The sequence below is a fragment of the Castanea sativa genome, chromosome 7 (genome assembly GCF_040712315.1).
Source record: "Castanea sativa cultivar Marrone di Chiusa Pesio chromosome 7, ASM4071231v1".
Classification (NCBI taxonomy): Eukaryota; Viridiplantae; Streptophyta; class Magnoliopsida; order Fagales; family Fagaceae; genus Castanea; species Castanea sativa.
This window is the reverse complement of record NC_134019.1, coordinates 18,640,436-18,662,766: the sequence shown is the minus strand read 5'-3', so window position 1 is coordinate 18,662,766 and position 22,331 is coordinate 18,640,436. Positions and strand designations below refer to the sequence as shown.

General features: G+C 35.0%; 2 protein-coding genes across 2 annotated transcripts; one reads left to right on the top strand and one right to left on the bottom strand.

Moving 5' to 3' along the window:
* Positions 1-510, bottom strand: LOC142644087 (uncharacterized). The gene has a single exon (XM_075818765.1). The coding sequence runs from the start codon at positions 508-510 to the stop codon at positions 1-3; it is 510 nt and encodes a 169-aa protein (XP_075674880.1).
* Positions 511-5,819: 5,309 nt separating this feature from the next.
* LOC142643842 (dicarboxylate transporter 2.1, chloroplastic-like) lies at positions 5,820-12,078 on the top strand. Its single transcript, XM_075818562.1, has 4 exons — positions 5,820-6,856; positions 7,935-8,248; positions 10,909-11,357; positions 11,748-12,078. Exons 1-4 carry the CDS (start codon positions 6,044-6,046, stop codon positions 11,861-11,863), a joined length of 1,692 nt encoding a protein of 563 aa, XP_075674677.1. The 5' UTR covers positions 5,820-6,043; the 3' UTR covers positions 11,864-12,078.
* The last annotated feature ends 10,253 nt before the right edge of the window (positions 12,079-22,331 follow it).

Sequence of the window (22,331 nt, the reverse complement as noted above, 5' to 3'; positions counted from 1 at the left end):
TCAAAGAGTCATCATTCTTTCAAGTAACAGACGATGGGAGTCATCCACTCGTCTTATTCTTTTATCTTCTTTGGCTTTGTAATCTCCTTTTACTTGTCCAATTATTAGCTGAGAATCAGCTTGGACGATAAGATTCTTTGCTCCTAGAGCTTTTGCTAGGCTTAGCCCTATTAGCAATGCTTTGTATTCTACCTCGTTACTCATTGTTGGGAACTGTAATCTGATTGCATACTTCAATACTTCTTTTTCTGGAGATATGAGCACTACTCCTACTCCTCCTACTTTCTTTGTGGCAGGCCCATCTGTCTGGACCGTCCATGTTTCCATAGGAGGTTCTTCTTCCTTATAGGGGTAAGTGAATTTTGCAATGAAGTATGCTAGTACCTGGGCTTTGATTGCTGCTCGGGGCCGATATTCAATGTCAAATTGGCCCAATTTCATTGCCCATTGAATGAGTCGTCCTGCTGCATCTATCTTGTTCATCGTCTTTCTTATGGGTTGGTCTGTCATGATAACGAAGAGGTGTGCTTGGAAATAAGGACAGAGCTTTTTGGAGGCAACCAATAATGTGAAAGCTATCTTTTCCATCCTTGGGTAACTTGCCTCTGTTCCTTGGAATGCCTAGCTGTTATAATAAACTGGCTTCTGGACGTTCCCTTCTTCTTTAATCAGTGCCGAACTTACTGCAGTGTTAGATATTACTAGGTAGAGATACAGCTTCTCTCCCATTATCGAGGGGCTTAATAGAGGTGGCTTCATCAAGTACTCCTTTAACTTGGCAAGGGCTTCCTCGCACTCGTCAGTCCACTGAAAAGCTTTTTTCAATACCTTGAAAAATGGCATGCACTTGTCTGTTGCCCTAGAGACGAATCTGTTTAGGGCTGCAACCTTTCCTATCAAGCTCTGCACCTCCTTCATTGTTTTTGGTGACTTAACCTCGATTATTGCCTTTACTTTATCTGGATTTGCCTCTATATCTCGTTGGGACACCATGAATCCCAAGAATTTTCCTGAAACAACAGAAAAAACATACTTTGCAGGGTTTAATTTCGTATTGTACTTACGTAGTGTGCTGAAGGTTTCTTTTAGATCGTCCAAGTGGTTGGCTTCGTCCTTACTTTTCACCAGCATATTGTCTACATAAACCTCCACATTCCTTCTAATCTGGTGAGAGAACATACGGTTCACCAATCTTTGGTAGGTGGCTTTTGCATTCTTCAATCTAAAGGGCATAACTTTGTAGCAGTACAACCCTTGGCTAGTAACGAACTATGTCTTCTCTTGATTGTCTTTATCCATAAGAATCTAGTTGTATCCTAAAAATGCGTCCATGAAACTCAAGAGCTTGTTTCCAGTAATTGAGTCTACCAGTTGATCAATCCTTGGCAAGGGGAAGCTATCTTATGAGCAGGCCTAGTTCATGTTTGTAATGTCAACACACATTCTCCATTTTCCATTTCTTTTCTTTACTATTACCACGTTTGCTAGCCAATCTGGATAGAAGACTTCCCTGATGAAATTAGCTTCTAGTAGCTTCTCTACTTCTTCAGTTACAACTTTATTGTGTTCTGGTGAAAATATTCTCCGCTTCTATTGTATAGGTTTGCATTCAAGGTTGACATTGAGACGATGCTGTATGATCTTCCTATCAATTTCGGGCATATCTTCGTGTTTTCAGGCAAAAACATCTTGGTTTGCCCTTAAGAAGGAGATCATTTTCTCTTTCTCTAAAGTTGGGAGTGCTGTTCCAATCTTTAATACCTTCGTCGAATCTCCTGAAATGATCTCAACTTCTTGTGGTGTTTCTGATGGTTCGGGAACGGGCTTAGGTTCATTGATCACCCATGTGTGGTTCTCTCCAGATGCTAAGGCATCTTGATAACACTCTCTTGCTAGAACTTGGTCTCCTCTGATTTATCCTACCTCATGGGCTATTGGAAACTTCACCTTCAAGTAGTATGGTGACATTGCTGCTATTAGTCTGTTGAGTGCAGGTCTTCCCAAGATGATATTGTATGTTGAAAGGCAATCAACTATAAGGAAATCAATTTCCTTGGTGACCTGTGCTAGATAAATTCTTGCAATTATAGTTGGAGGGACGATGCCTTTAGAGACGATTCTATCCCTTGTGAAGCTTACCAGAGGCGAGGTGAAAGGCCTAATCCTCTTCTTATCTAGCTTCATTTGCTAAAACGCGGACAAGTAGATGATATCTGCTGAGCTTCCATTGTCAATGAGCACCTAGTGGATGTTAAACTCCTCTACTCTGAGCATGATTACTAGTGGATTGTCCTGGGGTTGCCTGATGCCGTGACCATCTCTCTCTAAGAAGACAATATTAAGCTTGCCATTCTTCTACATCTTCATTGGAGGGAGCCTCGAATGGATGCTGTTTATTTTTCTTCCCTGTGCCTTTTTTAGGGACTTCAACGTTCTGCCTGCTGTTAGTCCTCCCGAGATCGTTCTTATTTCTCTTGCAGATTGTTTGCTATCCCCTACCTCTGAATTTCTGTCCTAGTCGTCATTTCGTTGGTATTTATAGGGATCCGTCTTTCTGACGTATTTTTGTAACTTCCCTTGTCGGATTAAAGTCTCCACCTGGTCTTTCAAATGTCTACACTCATCGGTGCGATGCCCATGGTCTTGGTGGAACTTGTAGTACTTGCCCTTATCCCTTCTTTCTACTGGAGTGCTAATTGGCTTTGGCCATTGCAGGGAAGGATCATTTCTTATCTGCATAAGGACTGACTCAATTAGCATTATCAAAGGTGTGAAGTTAGTGAACATGGGTTTCCTATCGGGAATTCCTTCTTTTCCTTGTGGTCTGCCCAACACTTCGTGTTTCTTTCTTCTTCTCACGATTGTTGTTTGTTCCTTCATCTCTCTTCCTTTTTTCTTTCATTTTCTTTGTGAGCACTGCATCTTCTACATTCATTACTTCTAAGCTTTGCGGAGCAACTCCGCGACTGTTTTTGGTGGACTTTTAGTGATTGAGAAGAAGAAATCCCCTAGCAGCAATCTTGCTTGGAAGGTTGTTAAGATAACTTGATCTTCAACTTCATCTACCTGTAGTAGCTCCTTATTGAACTGAGTGACGTATTGTCTTATTGATCCTTCTTCTGCTTGCTGAATGTTGAGAAGATGGCCAGTTGGTTTTTTGTGTCTTTGCCCTCTAATGAAATGACAAACAAAACCCTTGCTAAGTTGTTCAATGTCTGCAATAGTTCCTGGGGGTATTTTGCTGAACCATACTCTGGCCGCTCCTTTCAGTGTTGTTGGGAATGCCTTACACATCACTTCGTCTAGGGTCATCTACAACAACATCAGCGTGTTAAACGATTCGATGTGATCCAAAGGATCCTTAGAATCGTCATATGACTCCAACTATGGGAGATGGAATTTTGATGGGAGGGGACGATTCAGCACTTCATTAGTGAACGGCGAGTCCGTCTTTCAAAACATCCCATCCAGATTCTCTTCGCCTTTGTCCTTTATAGCACTTTTTAGTTCGTCCATCTCGTTTCTCATGTTAGAAAGCTCATTCTCCACCCTAGTGGAATCTTCTCCTGAAGTTTTGTCTCATCAATTGGCTTGAGAGTTTGATTCTCCTTCATTTTGGTTTTCACATGTTCACCAACATTTTGTGTTTTGAGACTCCATTGCCTTTCGTAGTTCTTCATTCTGGCGAATCAGCTCTTCCACATTGGCCAAAAGGGCTTGGATTTGTTGTTGTTGCATAGCATTTGGCTAAGGTCTAGTTTCTACTTCCATCTCGTACTTAGAAGAACTCTTTTGTCACTGGGAAAGATGGCTTGAATGATTAGCGTTCCCACAAACAGCGCCAAACTGATGATGTAAAAAATCAACAGTTGAGAGCGGATGGACGATGCTGTGAATGAGGTTGTCTCTGTAGATGGAAAACCTGCAAAATGGACTGGGTGGAAGAGTAACACGTCGGTGTGGCGTCAGCCAAACTGCCTTCGATGCTTAAGTTAGTAAGGGGGAAAGATTCTAGAGAGAAAAATGAGTAGAGAGTGATTTCGTAGAGTATTTGTGTGTACCTTTAACTTCTATTACCTTCTCTTTTATAGTTGTCTGCCTCATTAATGAGCAATGATGTGCTATATTTATGCTCAACAGCTAGTGCGTTACGAAATCTTTGTCTGAAGTTTACAGCTCATTCTGTGACCGTTGCTCCATCCGTTACGTTTGGTCATCAATGAGCGTAATAAATGCGTAATGTCTTCTCTGGGTCAATGACAATCTCTGCTTAGTGACGACCATTAATATCTGACTCATTAGAAATATTCAAACATTAGCAATTCACCTTCTTTACTCCATGTCTCAAAAAATAATGAGTGAAAATTGAAACCTCCTATTATGGTATTATACTATTATTATTCTTTGAGATTTTATTTATTAGGGGCTATGAATGGTTTTTTTTCCTCAATTGATAGTTACAATAGAGATGAAGAGATTTGAACATTAAAAATCTCTGTTAAAAACACCATGAGGTGCAAGTTGAGCTAAGAGACTACTGGTGATTGGAGGCATAATTAACTTATATTTTCTTGTAAAAAAAAATTAGGATTAATTATATATCGGTCCTCAACTTTTATCTCATATTTCAATATGATCCTTGGGGCATGTTTGATAGACTGTAAAAGACATTGTAATATAATAACTATTCATATGATTTAGGCATTTAGTTATTTTTTAGTTTGGTTACATTTTTATTACAGAAAATGATCATTTATTATTAATAGTTATTCCTTAGTCAGTGTAATAATTTCTAAAATTAGTATATTTCTAAATAAACAAAATTTTCATATGCACATAACAATTATGAAAATAAAGAAATCATAAAAAGTAACTTATCTCTCTCTCAAATTAAAAAAAAAAAATTCTCAGAAAAATAATTGTATGAGTAAGATATTTCCTAAAATAGATCTTAATATTTATTTTTTAGAAAAGATCTTAATGTTACAACTCATAACCAAATTTATAAATAAGTTTAGTTATTCAATTATAATACATTTTATTCAAGGTAATAAATATTACCATTCTTGTCATAATCCACATTCATTGTACCAAATATGTCCTTATTCTCTCAAATGTTTAATTTTAATCTTAACACTTTTAAGTTTGTGTCAAAAAATTCTTTATTGTTAACGGTTGCTTTGATTTTTTTTTTTTTCTATCTCAAAACAAATATAATAGAAGCAAACAAAACATTTAAATAATCTTCTCTCGATTGTTGCTATCAAAATCTTTGAGATTTCTTTTAATAATCTCATCTTAAAAACCAGAGCAAGAATTAATTGCATGGGTTAAAGTAAAAGGAAAAGTGTTATATTTATAATTTTTTCACAATACCTTCACAACAAGGTATAAATTATAAATTGTTATTAGTTGTTACGAGTAGACAAAATAATAATTTAAGTTATATATTTAAATTAGAATCAATAACAACCTATCACCCATACTTTATTGTGAAACATTTGAAAGCATATTAATCATTTTAAAACAATGGATAAAAGTCAAGGACTAATAAAGAACGTGTAATTCATTCAAAAGTGTTTGGTATAGTTATTTAAATAACAAATTTTAATATTTAAACCCTAAAATACATATTACTACAGCATTTTTAAAATATTTTCATAATATTAAATAACGATACTAAAAATCTCCGCCGCTTATTCTTTTTAGTCTACTCTTTGCAAAACTCTTCTACCATGTGACCAATACGCGAGCCGATTAAGAGCTTGGGAGTAAGTAGAGACAAAAAAGACAAAAAAGCTTTTGGTTAACAATTAAACAGACGTCAACATAAAGAAGTACTATTCTCCACAAATTTCCCTCCTCACAAACCAACTCCCAAAACCATTTTTTTCTCTTTGCCTTTTGGAACTTTGGAAGTTCCGTTCTCACTTCTTCACACACTTCGACATCAAAAGCAACAGAACACAAACTAAAGAACCCAATCTCTGCACTCTCCATCTCCAAACACTTTCTTCTTCACTTCTAAAACTCTCAACAAAAAATGGAGAGTTTTGCTCTTTCCTCTCTCTCCACTTCCTTCTCTCTCCCTACTCGCTCTTCTCTCATTCACCACCGTTTCCACCACCACCACCCCATCTCCAAATCCTCACCGTCCATCCCCACCCTCCGATTCTCCTCCTCCTCCTCCTTTCTCTTCTCTCCAATCAAACCCACCCCAAACTCCTCCCTCTTCAAACCCCGTTTCCTCCCTCCAATCCACTCCTCCTCATCCTCAAATTCCCCAAACCACCCTCCCCCATCTCCACAAATTACACAACCAGCCAAACCAATCCCACTAATTCTCTCAATCTCAATCGGCTTAATCGTCCGATTCCTCATTCCCAAGCCCCCCGAAGTGACCCCACAAGCCTGGCAACTCCTCTCCATCTTCGTGTCCACCATCGCGGGCCTCGTCCTCAGCCCATTACCCGTCGGCGCGTGGGCTTTCTTGGGCCTCACAGTGACCGTCCTCACCAAAACTCTCTCCTTCGCCACCGCCTTCTCCGCCTTCACCAACGAAGTCATCTGGCTCATAGTCATCTCATTCTTCTTCGCCCGCGGCTTCGTCAAGACCGGCTTAGGCGACAGGATCGCCACTTATTTCGTCAAGTGGATGGGCCGCAGCACCTTAGGACTGTCCTACGGATTGACCATAAGCGAAGCCCTCATCGCCCCGGCTATGCCCAGCACCACAGCCAGGGCCGGCGGCGTCTTTTTGCCCATAATTCAGTCGCTCTCGCTCTCTGCCGGCAGCAAACCCGGCCACCCATCTGCCAAAAAGCTCGGTTCTTATCTTGTTCAGTCTCAATTTCAGGTTTGGCTATGTTGCACATTTGATTTCGTTTGGGTTTTCAGTTTTAATTATGATGATAATTTCGAAACATTGATATTCGTTTTTGTGTGTTTTTTTATTTTTATATTGTTTATATTTTAAAATTTTGATTAAGTTTAGTGATGCTATTGGGATTTTTATATAGTTGATGTAGACCCCTTTTTTAATTATTAAATCTGCTTATCTATGGTTGTTAGTCCAATTGCACATTTGAGAATGTTTACCAGCTATTATTTTATTTCATTTGTCAATGAAAACTTACTAGAATATCTTCATGTGTGACTGCCTTTTGAGTTTCTGTTCAATGCAGTTTTTCCATTGGCCTTTCGTAGTCTCAAAAGGTCAACTTTATAACAAAAGCTATGGTCTTCCTCAATGTACTAGGAACATGTCTAATGGTTGTTGTGTTGGACATATATCCCTCATCGATACCTGGATCATCTGTTATGATTTTGTTACTTAAAAACATCTTGAAATGTCCCCTTCACATGGGTATGAAGAAATCATCGGCCCATTTGGATCTGTTCTGATGATCTTTTAAGACATTCAGAGTATTATAATATATGGGTTTGAAGAGGAAAATGCAGCACTAGTTGAATGGCTTGTTTTGAATTTATTTTACAGAGCCTAGTAGAAATGATTCTAGGTAATAGCGCTTGGGCAATAAAAGGAAGGTGTGTTCATTTTCTTGAAAGAAAACTGCAGATAGGGTTGATTTTAGTTCAGGGGATTGATAATGAGTTTTGTTTCTTTATTAGAGACTTTTAATTTTTATGATTTATCTCATGTTGATAACTACCCCAAAGTTTTGGTGCTAATGCTTTGTTGTTGCTGTACCTCATGTTGATAACTAGATATACTTTTCCATTTTTTCCCAGGACAAATAGATGTTTTAGCGACATTAGATGGTAACTACAATTCCTTTTCAGCATCTATTGATATTGTACTCTGTCCTTGTTAAATTTATGACTGTATGTTATTCCATGATCGATGTTGTTAATTTTGCCATCATGTGATACCTAGGCAACTGATGCAATGCTCATTTGTGATGTTTTGACAGTCTGCTGGTAACTCTAGTGCTCTTTTCCTAACTGCTGCAGCTCAAAACTTGCTCTGCCTCAAATTGGCTGAGGAGCTTGGGGTGATAGTTTCAAGCCCTTGGGTTACTTGGTTTAAAGCTGCTAGTTTACCAGCAATTGCCTGTCTTTTAGCTACTCCTCTAGTCTTATACAAGTTATATCCTCCTGAAACCAAAGACACACCAGATGCTCCTGCCATGGCTGCAAAGAAATTGGAGCATATGGGTCCTGTTACAAGATATGAGTGGGTGATGGTTGGTACAATGCTCCTTGCAGTCTCTTTGTGGGTCTTTGGGTATGTAGTATGCCTTACTTTGTGATAGTTATTATTAAATTACCATCTCACACGCATATATCACCAAATTGTTCCTTTTTTTCCCTGCTGATAATTAGTAGCAAAAGTCAATTTAAAAAAAAAAAAAAAACTACAGGGAGAGTTGAATTCTCCATTTATTTTTTTGTATCCCTTGATTTGTTAACACTTTTTTTGCAATTGAACAAGACCCAAAACATAAAATAATACTCTTGGGTGTCTAGAACAACTTACTACAGCATATTCCAAAAAATACCACCGTGCACCCTTAGTGCAATGGTCACTCCACAAGTATAAATGCTTGTAGGGTGTGGGGGGCAAGGGCCGGGGTTCAAGTCTCGAGGAGGGAGCTTCACACACATATACACTTTAGATTAAACTAGAGTAGAAATTCTATCTTGTATTAAAAAAAAACATAGATATAAAAATTACCAAACTACCCCTATTTTTAGTAAAACTTTATTAAAACCGAACCAACAACTTTCTAAAGTAAAGAAACTAAGTACTTAGATTCAATAATAACTAAAGTAGCCTTTAAAAAGTGCCAAAAAGCCCCCCTTGTCAAAATTAGACCATAATTCTAGAATCATTTAGTATCTAATCTTGTTTCTCATTCAACACTTTACTTTTTGCATCATTAACCCTAATGTATAAGTTATCATTTTAGGACCTTATAAAACCCCAAAAAATGGAAAAAAAAATTGGTGAAATAATTTCAAAAATTGTAAATGGATGATTAAAAAGTCATCCCATGGTAAAGATTGAGCCCTATATCTTGTCCTACACTCCTACATTAGTCCTCTCCACTTGAAAAAAAAAAATCACTAGGGATTTGTTGAATTCAAAATTGAGATTTCCTTGCCATGTAAAGGGATATTTTAAATATATCAAAATCTTGAATCTTTTAACATGGAAAATCTTGAATCTCTTAACCCAAATTTCTTTTCCTCATTCTTTAATAGATTGACAATATAGACTAAATTACTATCTGAAATAATATAAAATTTTCTCACACTAATAAAATCAACTTGTTGGATTCATCAGAATTGAAACTAACTCACTAGCTTGATCTTTGAATTCATGAGATATGTGATAAGACTTAACGAAGTTCTACTGTTTTAATAAATTTGTGATCACTCTCCACTTTATACTCCGTGACTTCTTTATGAGTTTCTTGCCAAAGTATTTCTTCTACTTCTAATTGTTTAACTTGCAAGGATGTCTGATCTTGTTCTTCAACTTTCTTGTCTAACTTTGGCTTCTCCTCTTTCCAAAGCTACATGAAAATTTTTGTCCTTCCCCATAAAAGTCAGACCCACTGCATAAAGCCCTCACCTTTTGTTCTTACCCTCAATTTTTATTTGGAAAGCTTGATTCCCGGATTCAAAACTGCAATCTGCACTACCTCTATAAGCATCAATCAAATTGCCAAGATTTACCCAACAATTTCTATGCCTACTACATTGCAAACCATCACATCTCTATATGTTCTTCTAATAGAAATAGGCACATCACAGATTTCACTTACCTCTAATTCTTGATTTTCACCTTTCCTGGCCCAACCATTTTTATATGGCGTAGAATGCTCCTCGAACTTCTTCTTAACAAAATTCTTACTACTACCACTATCCATAATTATGTTATAAACCTTCTTTCTGATAGTGCCCTGTGATTAAAACTTATTATGGTGTTGCATTGGCTCCTGCAAGCTGCACCATAATATTTATGTGCTCAAGACCATGTGCAACAAATGCTTGGCCCTCAAAAAGCCCAATTTTCTCCAACCCTAGGTTTTGATGACTAGGGTTTTGTTTTGTCAGTGACAAACTAAAACCAATTGTCAGTAACCTTTAAAAAGCGGTTAGGATTTCTTGAACCGTTAATTGGTTATCTTCCTTGAACAGATCAAATTTGACCTTTGGAATAGGCGTTTTACAATGGTCCTCTGGTATAGGATTGTCTGGATTTTTCTTCTGCCAGTTGCCATTACGCCAGAGAATTCCCTCTTCTGAGACCAACCAATTAATGCAGTGGAAGTGATAAAGTCCCAAGTCCACAGGGTTTTGAAATCCACCAAAAAATAAACTCTATAGATTTTATTGATTGAAAACTGAATTAATTATCTTGGTTTTCAACTTGTAGGCCAATTTATAGGCTCTACAATTCTTTTTCTCTAAATAATAATCTTATTAAACTAATCCTAACCTATATGGTATGTACTAGAACTCTATTTTGACTAATATAACTCCTAAAACCCGTATATTAAAGAGCTAAAAATCAAAATTAAACAATGTCTAAATTTACAAAAAATAATTATAAGTCTTCCGATAATAGAGATTGATCCCTATATCTTGTTCTAGTTCATCTTGTTCTAGTTCACCAGTGTTGCATGAAAATATGTCCTAGATTTTATCCATGTGTGTTTATATTTTTTCTGGAATAGAGCTTTCGTTTGAATGCAAATATATTTTTAAAAGCAATCATTATGTTCTTTTAGTAGTACCTGCATCTCAATATATTGGATGTTCTCATCATTGTTAGCTGAAAGTTGCAAACTTATTATATCTTCAGCATGTGGTTTCTATTTTAATGTGTTTTTGCCCTATTAGGTTTTTGAATCACTTTTCTTTGTCCATTTGCAGTGATGCTCTTGGTATAGCAAGTGTTGTAACTGCAATGACAGGCTTATCCATTCTCCTTTTGTTGGGAGTCCTTGATTGGGATGACTGCTTAAGTGAAAAATCCGCATGGGATACCTTGGCTTGGTTTGCTGTTCTAGTGGGTATGGCAGGCCAATTGACAAACCTTGGTATTGTGACCTGGATGTCTGATTGTGTCGCCAAATCGCTTCAGTCTTTCTCTTTGAGTTGGCCAGCTGCATTTGGTGTTCTTCAGGCTTCTTACTTCCTCATCCACTACCTCTTTGCAAGTCAAACAGGTCATGTTGGAGCTTTGTACTCTGCATTCCTTGCTATGCAGTTGGCTGCTGGGGTTCCTGGCGTGTTAGCAGCTCTGGCTTTAGCATACAATACAAATCTTTTCGGTGCCTTAACACATTATAGCAGTGGTCAGGCTGCTGTATACTTTGGAGGTGCGACTCTAACACATATCATGCATTACTTTCTGTTGATTTATCTTTTTGTCCTTGTTTTTAGATGACAAGGGATTTAGCTCTAATTATTCTTCTGATCTATTGTTTCTGTTTCTTATGACTTCCATCTTTTGGACGGTTTTAATTTTCAGCAGTTTGTTGATTGTGATGAAAAAGAAAATATTTTGTTTTGAATTTTAACATGGGCATTTATCATAGACGAAATTCAAGATGTCTATATCTGTCTGTTCTTGATTTTAAGGACTAACAATGAAGTATCTCTTTATGGAAAGCCTTCAGAAGTTAATATTATGATCTTACCCCTTTTAAGATCTGTTGCTGCATGGTGTCTAATTTTTTTTTTTTAATTTTATTGTTCTTACTCAACAGCTGGTTATGTAGACCTTCCCGATGTTTTCAAAGTGGGATTCATAATGGCTGTTATCAATACTATCATCTGGGGAGTAGTTGGAGCTTTTTGGTGGAAATTTTTGGGCCTCTATTGATTTTCAATTTCAATGTAAGTAAATGGCCATACCTGTTGTACGTTTTCCTCTTTGAGGACATTGTTGAGCTCATAATTTTATCTCAGAGCAAATTTTCATTTTTAGCTGTTATCTTTAATAGCTTTAGCTCTGTTTTACCATCGCATTAGTGAAACAAAGCTTATTGAAAAATGATTCTTTTTAGAGTGGAAATCAAAATTAACGATTTGTATCAATCCTGTTCTCTTCCTTGTTCAACTTTGCATGGAACCTTACGTCATGCAGTTTTTGGTTATTCATTTTCTGTTTTGTACTCTACGTCTCTACCATGAAGAAAAGAATTCTTTTTATTTAGGGTGCGTTTGGTTGGAGGGGTGGAAAAATGAGAGGATAGAAAATAGTAGGAGTATGAAAAAGTGAGAGGATAAAATTTTTTTTAATTTCTCTCATTTTTTGTTTGGTTGGGAGTGGAAAAATGGAGAGGTGAAAAAAGTGAGTTTGTATAAATTTATTCATATATTCTTCGTTAAAAAATGATGCTCATTTAAAACAAAAAAGTGACAAAAAAAAAAAACAATCACCCAAATTTATTAAAAAAAAATCACGTCTAGTTAAACAAAAATAAAATAAAAAGAAGAAAAACAAAACAACTACCACTCCTAGGCCCTAGGAAAAAAATAAAAAATAAAATAAAAGATGAAGCCCATGTGCAAATGCACATGGGTATTTTTGTCAGTAAAAGAAATGCATCCTCACCCGGTTTTCTCTCCATTTTGGAGAGAACATATTGGTGGGCCTGGGGAGAAAACACCCAGGCTCCACCAATTTTTTTCTCTCAACTTTGTCCAACCAAATACTCACCAAAAATGTTTTACCGGTCTATGTAGCGAACTATGATTCTTTTTTTTTTGGTTGGGTGTGGAATTTTTAAGAACCTTACTTTAATATGATAGATAATTGAAATGAAGAATAACTATAATTGAGAAGCCTGGGGAAAAAAAATATTCTGCCCATGTATTTGCAAGTTGCAACATTTCCAGTGAATGCCATTCGATGGCATGAATGTTCAATTGGTAAATGATGTTTTTGATATTTAAACATTTTGACCTAGTAGGTTCCCAACCTGATCAAATCATAATGTAAAATATGTAAAGACCTGCACATGTGGACTTCACATGTATATGAGAGATTGCATGCACCCATTGACATAACATATCCCGTCATGCTGGGCACCTATCCTAGGTAATGAATTTTTTTTTTTTTTAAACTTTTTGATCGGTAAATAAAAGGCTTGATTGAAAATAAGAGGGAAAAAAAAAAGAAAAAAAAAATTTCTGCTTTGAATTTATCCACTATTTCTTAATGCATTCACATAAAGAGCTAAATTCTTCTAATAGATCATTGGAGTTCAAAATTTGTATAGATTTGCATATTGGAACACCTATTGGAGCAGCGTTGACAAATTATTAGCAGTTTGAAATTAACTTTGATGTATATAATCTCTGTGTCGAGCTAGATCAAATCAATACACCTTGGCCTTTCCTTAAAGTCATGAATGGTAGGCAGGTATGGAACTTTGTAAATTGGCTGAGCTCTTCAAGAATCAGCCTTACTTGATTGGCATCAAAAGTATATGCTGTTGAGAAGGGAACTATAAAACATTTAACTGAAGCAAAATTAAGTTACCCATCTAGATTAAAAATTCTAATATTGCCAAAACATAGTCAAATGGTTCACATCACAGTAAGTAAATACAGTTTTTAGGGATAACAACTTGCTTCCTCTGCTCACAACGGTAAAATTAGTGGTACAAGCAAAAGCCAAAAGCTACTATTCCGGATGGAGGGCATCCTAATTTTTCTATTCTCACTTTGTTGCAATTTTTTTCCCAATTACATATAAAGAAGTGGTGTCTTTGGGTTAGATTATTCCACCCCTTATTCATAAGACACCCCGAAAATCTCATAGACCGATAGTGTGCTGGATGGAACTTGAGCCTTTGGGTTTACGGCACATCCTTCAAGTCTATTGAGTCTAGTAGTCCACTAATCAATTGTTTCAAAAGGGACTGTTACACTTCTTTTCTCCTTATGTAGTGATTTTTGGTAAATGTTGCTGCTAGCAAATTCTTGGTATACTAATCCGTCAGTTCATGGACTAATTCAATTGCACAGAAGAATGGTTTTTTCTATGCACTATAATCCCTTCTAACTCGTCAGACTTGCATGAGTGGAAGGATTGTGTTCCGTGGAAAAAAAATGTATATTCTTATTAAAACAAAAGACTACAAAATATATTATCCTTCCTCAGTTTGAGAAATTCTAGGAGGAAATAGACACAATAAATGCCACAACACGCGCATTTAGCCCCCTATTTATCCACACGAAGGGGTTGGAGATGAGATCTTTACCTAGCAATAGTAACTTGTAAGCCTCCAGTTTAATTTTCTCCTCCCATGTGAATATTTAGTTATAGCATACTATTGCATCTTCCAGTCATGTGATTTATCCTAGATGACATGTGAGCATATAGATACTTGCGAAATGCATTTTTATGTCATTTTTTTCTAGAAAGCAAGATAAAAAAGACATGGCCAAACGTGTGCTCACATGACATTGGCTAGGAAGGTAAATTGCAAAAGGAATAAGTAAAACTCACTTTACTCCACAACATAGCCTAAGTGCCTAACAAATGCAATCTCGCAAAGTATTTGATCTCATGCAAAAGGACACAAAAATAACAAGAACACAAATGTTAAATTCCTATAAAGTTGATAACAAAATCTTAATAATTTTACTATTTCCAAATGAAAAACAATTTTATTTTGGCACAAAAAGAGATTGAGAAGGGATATTTCATTTTTATGATCTAAAGGGTTGTGCAATTTTTGAAATTTTAGGGATCATTTTATGATATCATAAAAGTTTTGGGGTAAAAATGTAATTTAAAAAGTTTTGGGGTCAAAGATGCAAATTTATTAAAATTCGAGGGATCAAAGTTTAATTTTTTTTTAAAAAAATTAGGGGTCGAAATGTAAACTGTGAAAATAATTCAGGTTAAAAATGTAATTTTGTGAAAGTTTGAAGTTGAAAATATAATATTGAAAAGTTCAATGGCATTTTTGTGATTTCAGCTAGGCTGATAGTTGATGGGTTTTGTTTTTAAAATGGGAAGCGGCCTGATTGGTTTTATTTGTTTGGATTGGGTTGATTTTGAAGTGGGCCGAAGGTTTGGTTTACGGGGATTGGAGGGTTTGAGAGTTGGGCTTGAATTATGGATTGGGTTTCGGCTTGGGTTTTGAATTACAATAAATCCCTCTGCTCTCTCTCAATTCTACTAGCCGTTAGTTTTAGTGTTTGGGATTTGAATTATAGATCTTCACTCTCAGACTCAAAGAACTTAATTCCAATGCAATCCCAACTCTCAACTCTCAACTAGTCGTTAGTTATTTTTAGGATTTGGGGAATTATAAAACCTTCATTCTCAGACTCAGAGGAAGACTTACTATTACAATTTCTTGAATTACTTTCCATTCTCCTCTCCAACAGAAAACCCTTCTCTCTCTCTCTCTCTCTCTCTCTCTCTCTTTGTTGTTCTTTCTTTATTGTGTTTCTATCTCTGAAACACACAGAGAAGAGAATCATTTGATTTTACAATGATGGAGTCTCATTCATCTCCTAAGAGATTACTTTGTGATATTGGGTCATTCGATTTGGATGTACTGCTGAAAGATTTCATGCCAGAGAAGGGAAAAAGATGCAATGGACTTGCCCAGTGAAAGGGTTTTAATGAAACTCATTCTATTTCACTTATTTGACACCAAGATTATTTAATTTTTATTTTTATTTTATGAGAATAAGAAATTTTATTTGTTAAGCTAACTAGTATTTACTCATTTTTAAATTTTTATAGAGGTTAAGACACAAGGAATCCTATTACAGTCATGTACAGAGATTATTCTACTGAAAATCATGGTGATATTTGTAATTTGTAATTCAAACTACAAAATTCTATGATTAAAATTTTAAATTCAAGATTAATTAGCCGCTGTGAGGACGAGGATCTCTAATCCCATTAAAATGGACTACCAGGATTATTTTTGAGGATACACCTCGGACCTCGGGGACAAGCATTAACCATGGGAAGCACATGAAGTGAAAATATCACAGGGAGAAGAAAGCCGACTTGGCACAAGTTACGAGGAGGATGAAGGAAGAAGGATATAAAAGCTATACCCTTCCGCATTAAATGCAAGACAACTACTCATCTGACCGCATTAATGAGGAAATAGCCATGAATAGTGGTGGCACAGCTCAGACTGCAGGTTAAAAGCTTACTAGCATGTTCTGGATGGGATAGAAGTCCTAAGAATGCAATTTCAACCCTCTAAGTGTAGGACTAAGATAATCTATGTGTAAATATAAAAGAAAAAGGGAGATCCTTATGGAGGGAGGCAAGAAAAAAGAGAGAGAAAAAACTTTGTAACCAAGGGTTGACATATTTGTTCAAAGGAGAAATACATACACACACACACACACACACATATATATATATAAAAGAACAAACCTTCCTAGAACTTGACAAAGGAGAACTTTTCTTGTTCAAAACTGTTTGTTTTCCTCTTTCCATTAATAACTAACCTACTGTGATTCTTATCCACCTAACTCATTGAAAGTTCAATTTCAAGCCAACTCTCTAATAAATTCATTGTTTTGGGCTCATTGGACCATTGACCATCCGCTTGGGCTTTAGAGCAAATCATGTCCTTACAGTCGCCTTTGATCAGCCATGAAATTATATTTAAATTGGATTAAGTTGTAGAAAGTAAAATTTTCACAGACGTCTTCTCTTTTCAATCATTAAACATAAAAATAAAAAGGTTAATTATAATTCACCTAAACAATAAGACATTTGTAATGTTTACTTAATTTAAACAAAACAATACAAATTCTTCCTCACTTATTGTTCTTACTCGACATTATCTTAAAGGAAAATATTATATTTTTCATTGCAAAATATCGAATGTTAGAGGTGGTTCTATCATTCCTCATTGATTCCACTATGAAACATTGAAACTAGGCTCATCTTCCATTGATCCAAACTATCTCTTGGCTTAAAGACTTAGGTTGTTTTTATTTGGGGTGGTTTGTGGGGATGGAAAAGGGAGGAGAAAATTGGGAGATTTTGGGTGGGACTAGGGTGTTTTCTCTCTGGTCTACCAAAATTCGGGCTTCCAAATTGGGGATAAAATAGGGACGAGAGGGGGTTTGTTGGAAATTACCCATCCCCTCCCCCTAGAACTAAGTGTGTTGATTCTTTTTTACTTTTCATTTTCTCTTTTTTATTCTAACAAGAATTTTTTCGTTAATTTATAAAATATTTTTTTAAAATAAAATAAGAGAGCATGAGAGTAATTTATAGTAATTTTATTTTCTATCTTTTTTTTCTTTTCTTTTTTTTTTCTTTTTTGGCTAAAATCCAAAATTAACCCTCTAAGTATCACAATTTTTCATTTCAGTCCTATAAATTTGGGTTTTGTCATTTAAGTCCTCTAAGCTTCATTCATTTCCAATTAAGTTCACCGTTAATGTACTGTTAGTTTTACTGTTAACTTTTTTTTATTTTAATTTATTACTTTAATTTTAGAAAAAATGATACTAAAAAGAAAAGCCAAATGAAATCAAGGAACATATCGGCAACAAAGTGATTGACAAAAGCAGACTGTTGAGGTTAATGCTATTTCAATGGCAGACTCCTAAAAATGACCTCATTACAGTTAGGTGTAAGTCACTCACTCTCTCTATTTATATCTATCATAGTGAAGCATAAAATAATTGATTTTCACTTCGCAGAATTGACGAATGGAAAGACCCATCCGAGGAAGCACTTGCTGGCGGCCGAATCTGAAGAACTTGAAGAAGAAGAGGCCTCCAGTCTTCAATCCCATCGCCAGCAACAAAGGCGGCGTTGTTCCGACTGGCAAAGAAGATGAACAGAGTAAGATCTTCAAAGGCGCCGTTTCGGCCTGTCGCCAAGCCAACAGCGATCCTAACAAAGCCACCGGGATATTAGCCATGAGCCCGGGTTAAAATGCGGATGACCCATCCATGTGCTCGGGTTTGGGCTCCAGAGAAGGATTAGATCAGAGCCGCGTCGCTGCTGAGCTTGGGAGGTCATCGGATCGATTTGGTGAGGGATAAGGATGAAGTTTGGGTGGAGATTTTGTCGAGGCAGTATTGGAGGCCTCTTCCTCTCCCTCTTTCCCCCTCTCAATCTCTCTCTCTTTCCCCCTCTTTCTCATTCTTGGTTTCCCAGAACGTTCCTATAATCGGTTTGATATGCACATGCTCAGTAGTGTTTTTGCATATGATAATAGGTGTCCGCAAGTGGCATCATCTTATGTCTCTACTTCTAATTCTTGTGTAACCACAGCGGCCAGCGCTATCTCCCCCTAGTTCAATCTCTGTGAAGCCCATCTCTAAAGTGATGACATTAAAAATCTTAAATCTTCAGCTTATTCTCATCCCAGAATTGCATGGTAAGCATCCTCTTCCTTCAGTTTGCATCTGGGACACCAAACTCTGTGTACTAATTCCTCTTGGAGCAAGGTTGCATGTTTAGTGTTGGGATGATATTATGGCAAAACCTCCACGTGAATAGCTTTAGCTTGTTTGGAAGTTTCATCCTCCAGATCATGTTCCATAATCCACCTGCAGTCTCTCTCCATTCGAGCTTGTGCCTTCATCTTGATGTTTTTCGGCCTTCAATCAATTGGTAAGCAATAAGCACTTCAGCTTCTCACCAAAAATGTCATACGTGGTATGTGGGTTTTTTTTTCTTTCTTTTTTCCTTGAGAATTAGATAAGTTTATTTAACCTAACTAAGGCAATATGATTTAATTCGTGTTGGACAGTACAAAATTATTATATTCATGTTGGAATATATAAATATCTATTGCTTAGCATGATTTGAATTAATTTGCAAAATTTCCTAAAAATGAGATCACATCAAGATATATACTTCAATTAAGAGAATTTTTTAATTCCAAAGTAAAAACACTCAAGTATAAAACTCGAGTGTAAAACACTCGATTTTCAAGTGCAATTTCAAAGAGCAAGATCGAGTCTGTCAGACTTGATTTGTTAACTAATGAAATTGTTTGAGGGATTTGATTTGGTTTTTTTTTTTTTCTTAAATCCTTTCTCTACTGCCTCTGTATTGTATTGTGGAAAGGCATTAGCTTTAGACTTCAAGGGCATTTTAGGTTTTTGCTCTCGTCTTGTTCTTATTTTTCTTTTTCTTATGTTCTCTTTTTCTTCTATTGTGTTTTAGGTTTTTTTTTTTCAAAGACTGATTCAAGGCCTGTTTTGGACCGAATTGAACCATGTTGGGCTGATTTGGAAACAAAAAAAAAAAAAAAAAAGGTTCAGCCACAGACACGCGTGCGACAATGTCCACAGCCGCACAATGCATCCGTGCATATCTGACTCGAGTGCGCCGGCCCAATCAGTGCACCCATACTTCCTAGATGTTCACTTCACAAGTATAAGTTCTTGTGAGAGCAATGGCCAAAATACAAGTTTCCTAAAGGAAGCTTCACACACATACTAATATACACTTGAATTATTCTAAAGTAGAATTTTATCTCAGATATAAAAATATAAAAAATTTTAATTCCTTTCAAGTGCTTAAGTTAAATTTTTTGAAGTCAAGCACTTTAAAAAATCAAAGAAAATGGTTGAAAGTGAAAAAATCATTTTTCTTCACTACAAATCAATGTGAACCTATGAATAAAATAATACATATACTACAAAGCAGTGTAAACACATGATAAAAATAATATATTTAATATAAAGCAATGTGAACACATAATTTAATAATACTTTTTTTTATACCTATGAGCTACCTTGCACAGCCACTTTTGGTTGTGCATTGTAGCTATGGAGCTAAATTTTTTGGCTTTGACTCTACCAATATAGCTATAAATTTGTATTTAGTTGTGTTAAAAATAGTAATATAGTTTTTTAGCACCCCAATACTAATGCTCTTACACTTAAAATGATTGGAAGTGAAGACAATCTTTTTTCTTCAATCCCACAGTCACGGGCGGTGTTACTTTATACTTTAGGGTTCAATTGAACCCCTGACTTGATTTTTTTTAATTTATATATAATATTTTTTTTATTAGTACAATTTGTCCTTGAAGATATGTTTACACACCCTGACTTAACTCTTGCACACCCTGACCACATATCAGTTCAGCCCAAAATCAAACAACAACAACAATCACAAGTCTCTCTAAGAGTGAAAAGAGAATGTTTGTATGTCATAAATGTCTCTCTTTATTATAACTAACTCACTTGTGCTTCCTAAATGTTCACTCCACAAGTATAAGTTCTTATGGGGACGAAGGCCTAGATACAAATTTCTAAAAGGAAGCTTCACACACATATTGATATACACTTAAATAATTTTAAAGTAGAGTTCTATCTCAAATATAAAATAAATAAATAAAATTAATTAATTCCTTTCAAATGCTTGAGTTAAATTTTTTGAAATCAAGCACTTTAAAAAATTAAAGAAAATGATTGAAAGTGAAAAAAAAAATTCCTATTTCTTCTATCCCATAGTCCTAAAGCTTGTCTTGAAGCATTATGAATGATCACGTCACGTGACTCATTTGTTGATCAGAGGCTTCACTTAGATGTGTAGGACAAAGTAACATCACTGCTTAATCCTTTTTCATTCGGATAGTGCTCCGCGCATATACCTAAAAAGAAAAAGGACTCATCAAAGAAAAAAAGAAAGGACAAAAAAAGGATATTGTTCGACTACCGTTACACTACAAACTTTATTCAAAATCAAAGTTATAAAATGCACTTAAAATGATTGGAAGTGAAGACAATCTTTTTTCTTCGATCGCATAGTCATGGGCGGCATTACTTTATACTTAGGGGTTCAATTGAATCCTTGACTTGAATTTTTTTTTTTAAATTTATATATAATATTTTTTTATTAGTACAATTTGCCCTTGAAGATATGTTTGCACACTTTGATTTAAATGTTGCACACCCTGACCACATATCAATCCAGTTCAAAATCAAATAATAACAACAATCACAAGTCTCTTTAAAAGTGAAAAGAGACTATTTGTAAGTCGTAAATGTCTCTCTTTATTATAAACTAATATATAACTCGTACTTACGCACATGAATGATGAATTGTAGTTGTGTTGTTGATATTAGATTGAATTATTAAAAATATAGGACATAGTTTGACCAGGACATTTCGAGGTATTAAAATAGTTTTTCCTTACAATTTTCTTGATATTTGTTACACCAATTTTCTTGTTACATTGCTATTACATATATGATTTTGAAAATTACTATTGGATATTACATATACAATATCAATTCATAATTATTGTCTGTTAAATTCTACTAAATACAACATAAAATAAAACAATAAACTGATCAAATAGTATCTCCTAAATTGAAAGGGTATGTGTGTATGGAATCATTCAACACAATTACAGTTTGTTACATTTAATATCTTCATATACAAAATATATGACTAAAAACGGTATAAAAAAATATGCTCATTAGTTCAGTAAAACAAAAATATAGCAAAAAAATCTAAACATTTTAATTTGTATAGAAAACTAACAAAAGCAAAATTCAAATTTGATTCAAATTGAATTTTCTCTAAACTTTAATATATATATATATATATATATATATATATATATATTACATAGTCATGGTATATTACATAATAATTTTATTGGACTCTTTGTTTTCTACACTAAATTAACTTATTTAGCACAAAAATTAAAAAATTAGATTAAATGTGACATGTAGAACAAAACTAAACTCTAATTGAAATTCAATTTATACATTGAATTAACTTACTTGACACAAAATTTTAAAATCTAGATTAGATGAGACACGTAATACAAAATTAAACTTTAATTAAATTCCAATTTAAAATCTAATTAGATTTTCTCTTAACTTTACCTATTATTATATACTAGTATGTAACCCCGTGCATATGCACATACATTTAGAAACAATCACAATTACATATATATAATTTAAAATCTAATTACATCCAGACTCTTCTGTTTTTGTATTTAATAATTTATTTGCCTCAAAAATTAAAAAATTAGATGGAACACATGCGAAAAATTGAACTCCAATTAAAATTCAATTTAGAATCTCATTGAATTTAGACTCTTTAAATTTTGCACTTAATAATTCACTTGAAACACAAAATTAAAAATTAGATGGGACACGTGCTGCAAAATTAGACTCCAGTTTAGCATTTAATTGGATTTTCTCTTAGTTTTGGCTATTAGTATATAGGTAAAAATGCAAAACTAACCCTTTAACTTTTAATCTTCTTCATTTCAATCCTTTAACTTTCAGTTTTGTCATTTCAGTTCTCTAATTTTTAATTTTTGTCAATGCAAGACTCTATTAAAATTCAG

What these genes read in the sequence shown, in the direction of transcription:
- LOC142644087 (XM_075818765.1), bottom strand. Translation starts at nt 510, where the DNA reads ATGACAGACCAACCCATAAGAAAGACGATGAACAAGATAGATGCAGCA.
- LOC142643842 (XM_075818562.1), top strand. Translation starts at nt 6,044, where the DNA reads ATGGAGAGTTTTGCTCTTTCCTCTCTCTCCACTTCCTTCTCTCTCCCT. An exon ending in GTCTCTTTGTGGGTCTTTGG is followed by an intron (nt 8,249 to 10,908) that starts GTATGTAGTATG and finishes GTCCATTTGCAG; the next exon opens with TGATGCTCTTGGTATAGCAA. An exon ending in GGCTGCTGTATACTTTGGAG is followed by an intron (nt 11,358 to 11,747) that starts GTGCGACTCTAA and finishes CTTACTCAACAG; the next exon opens with CTGGTTATGTAGACCTTCCC.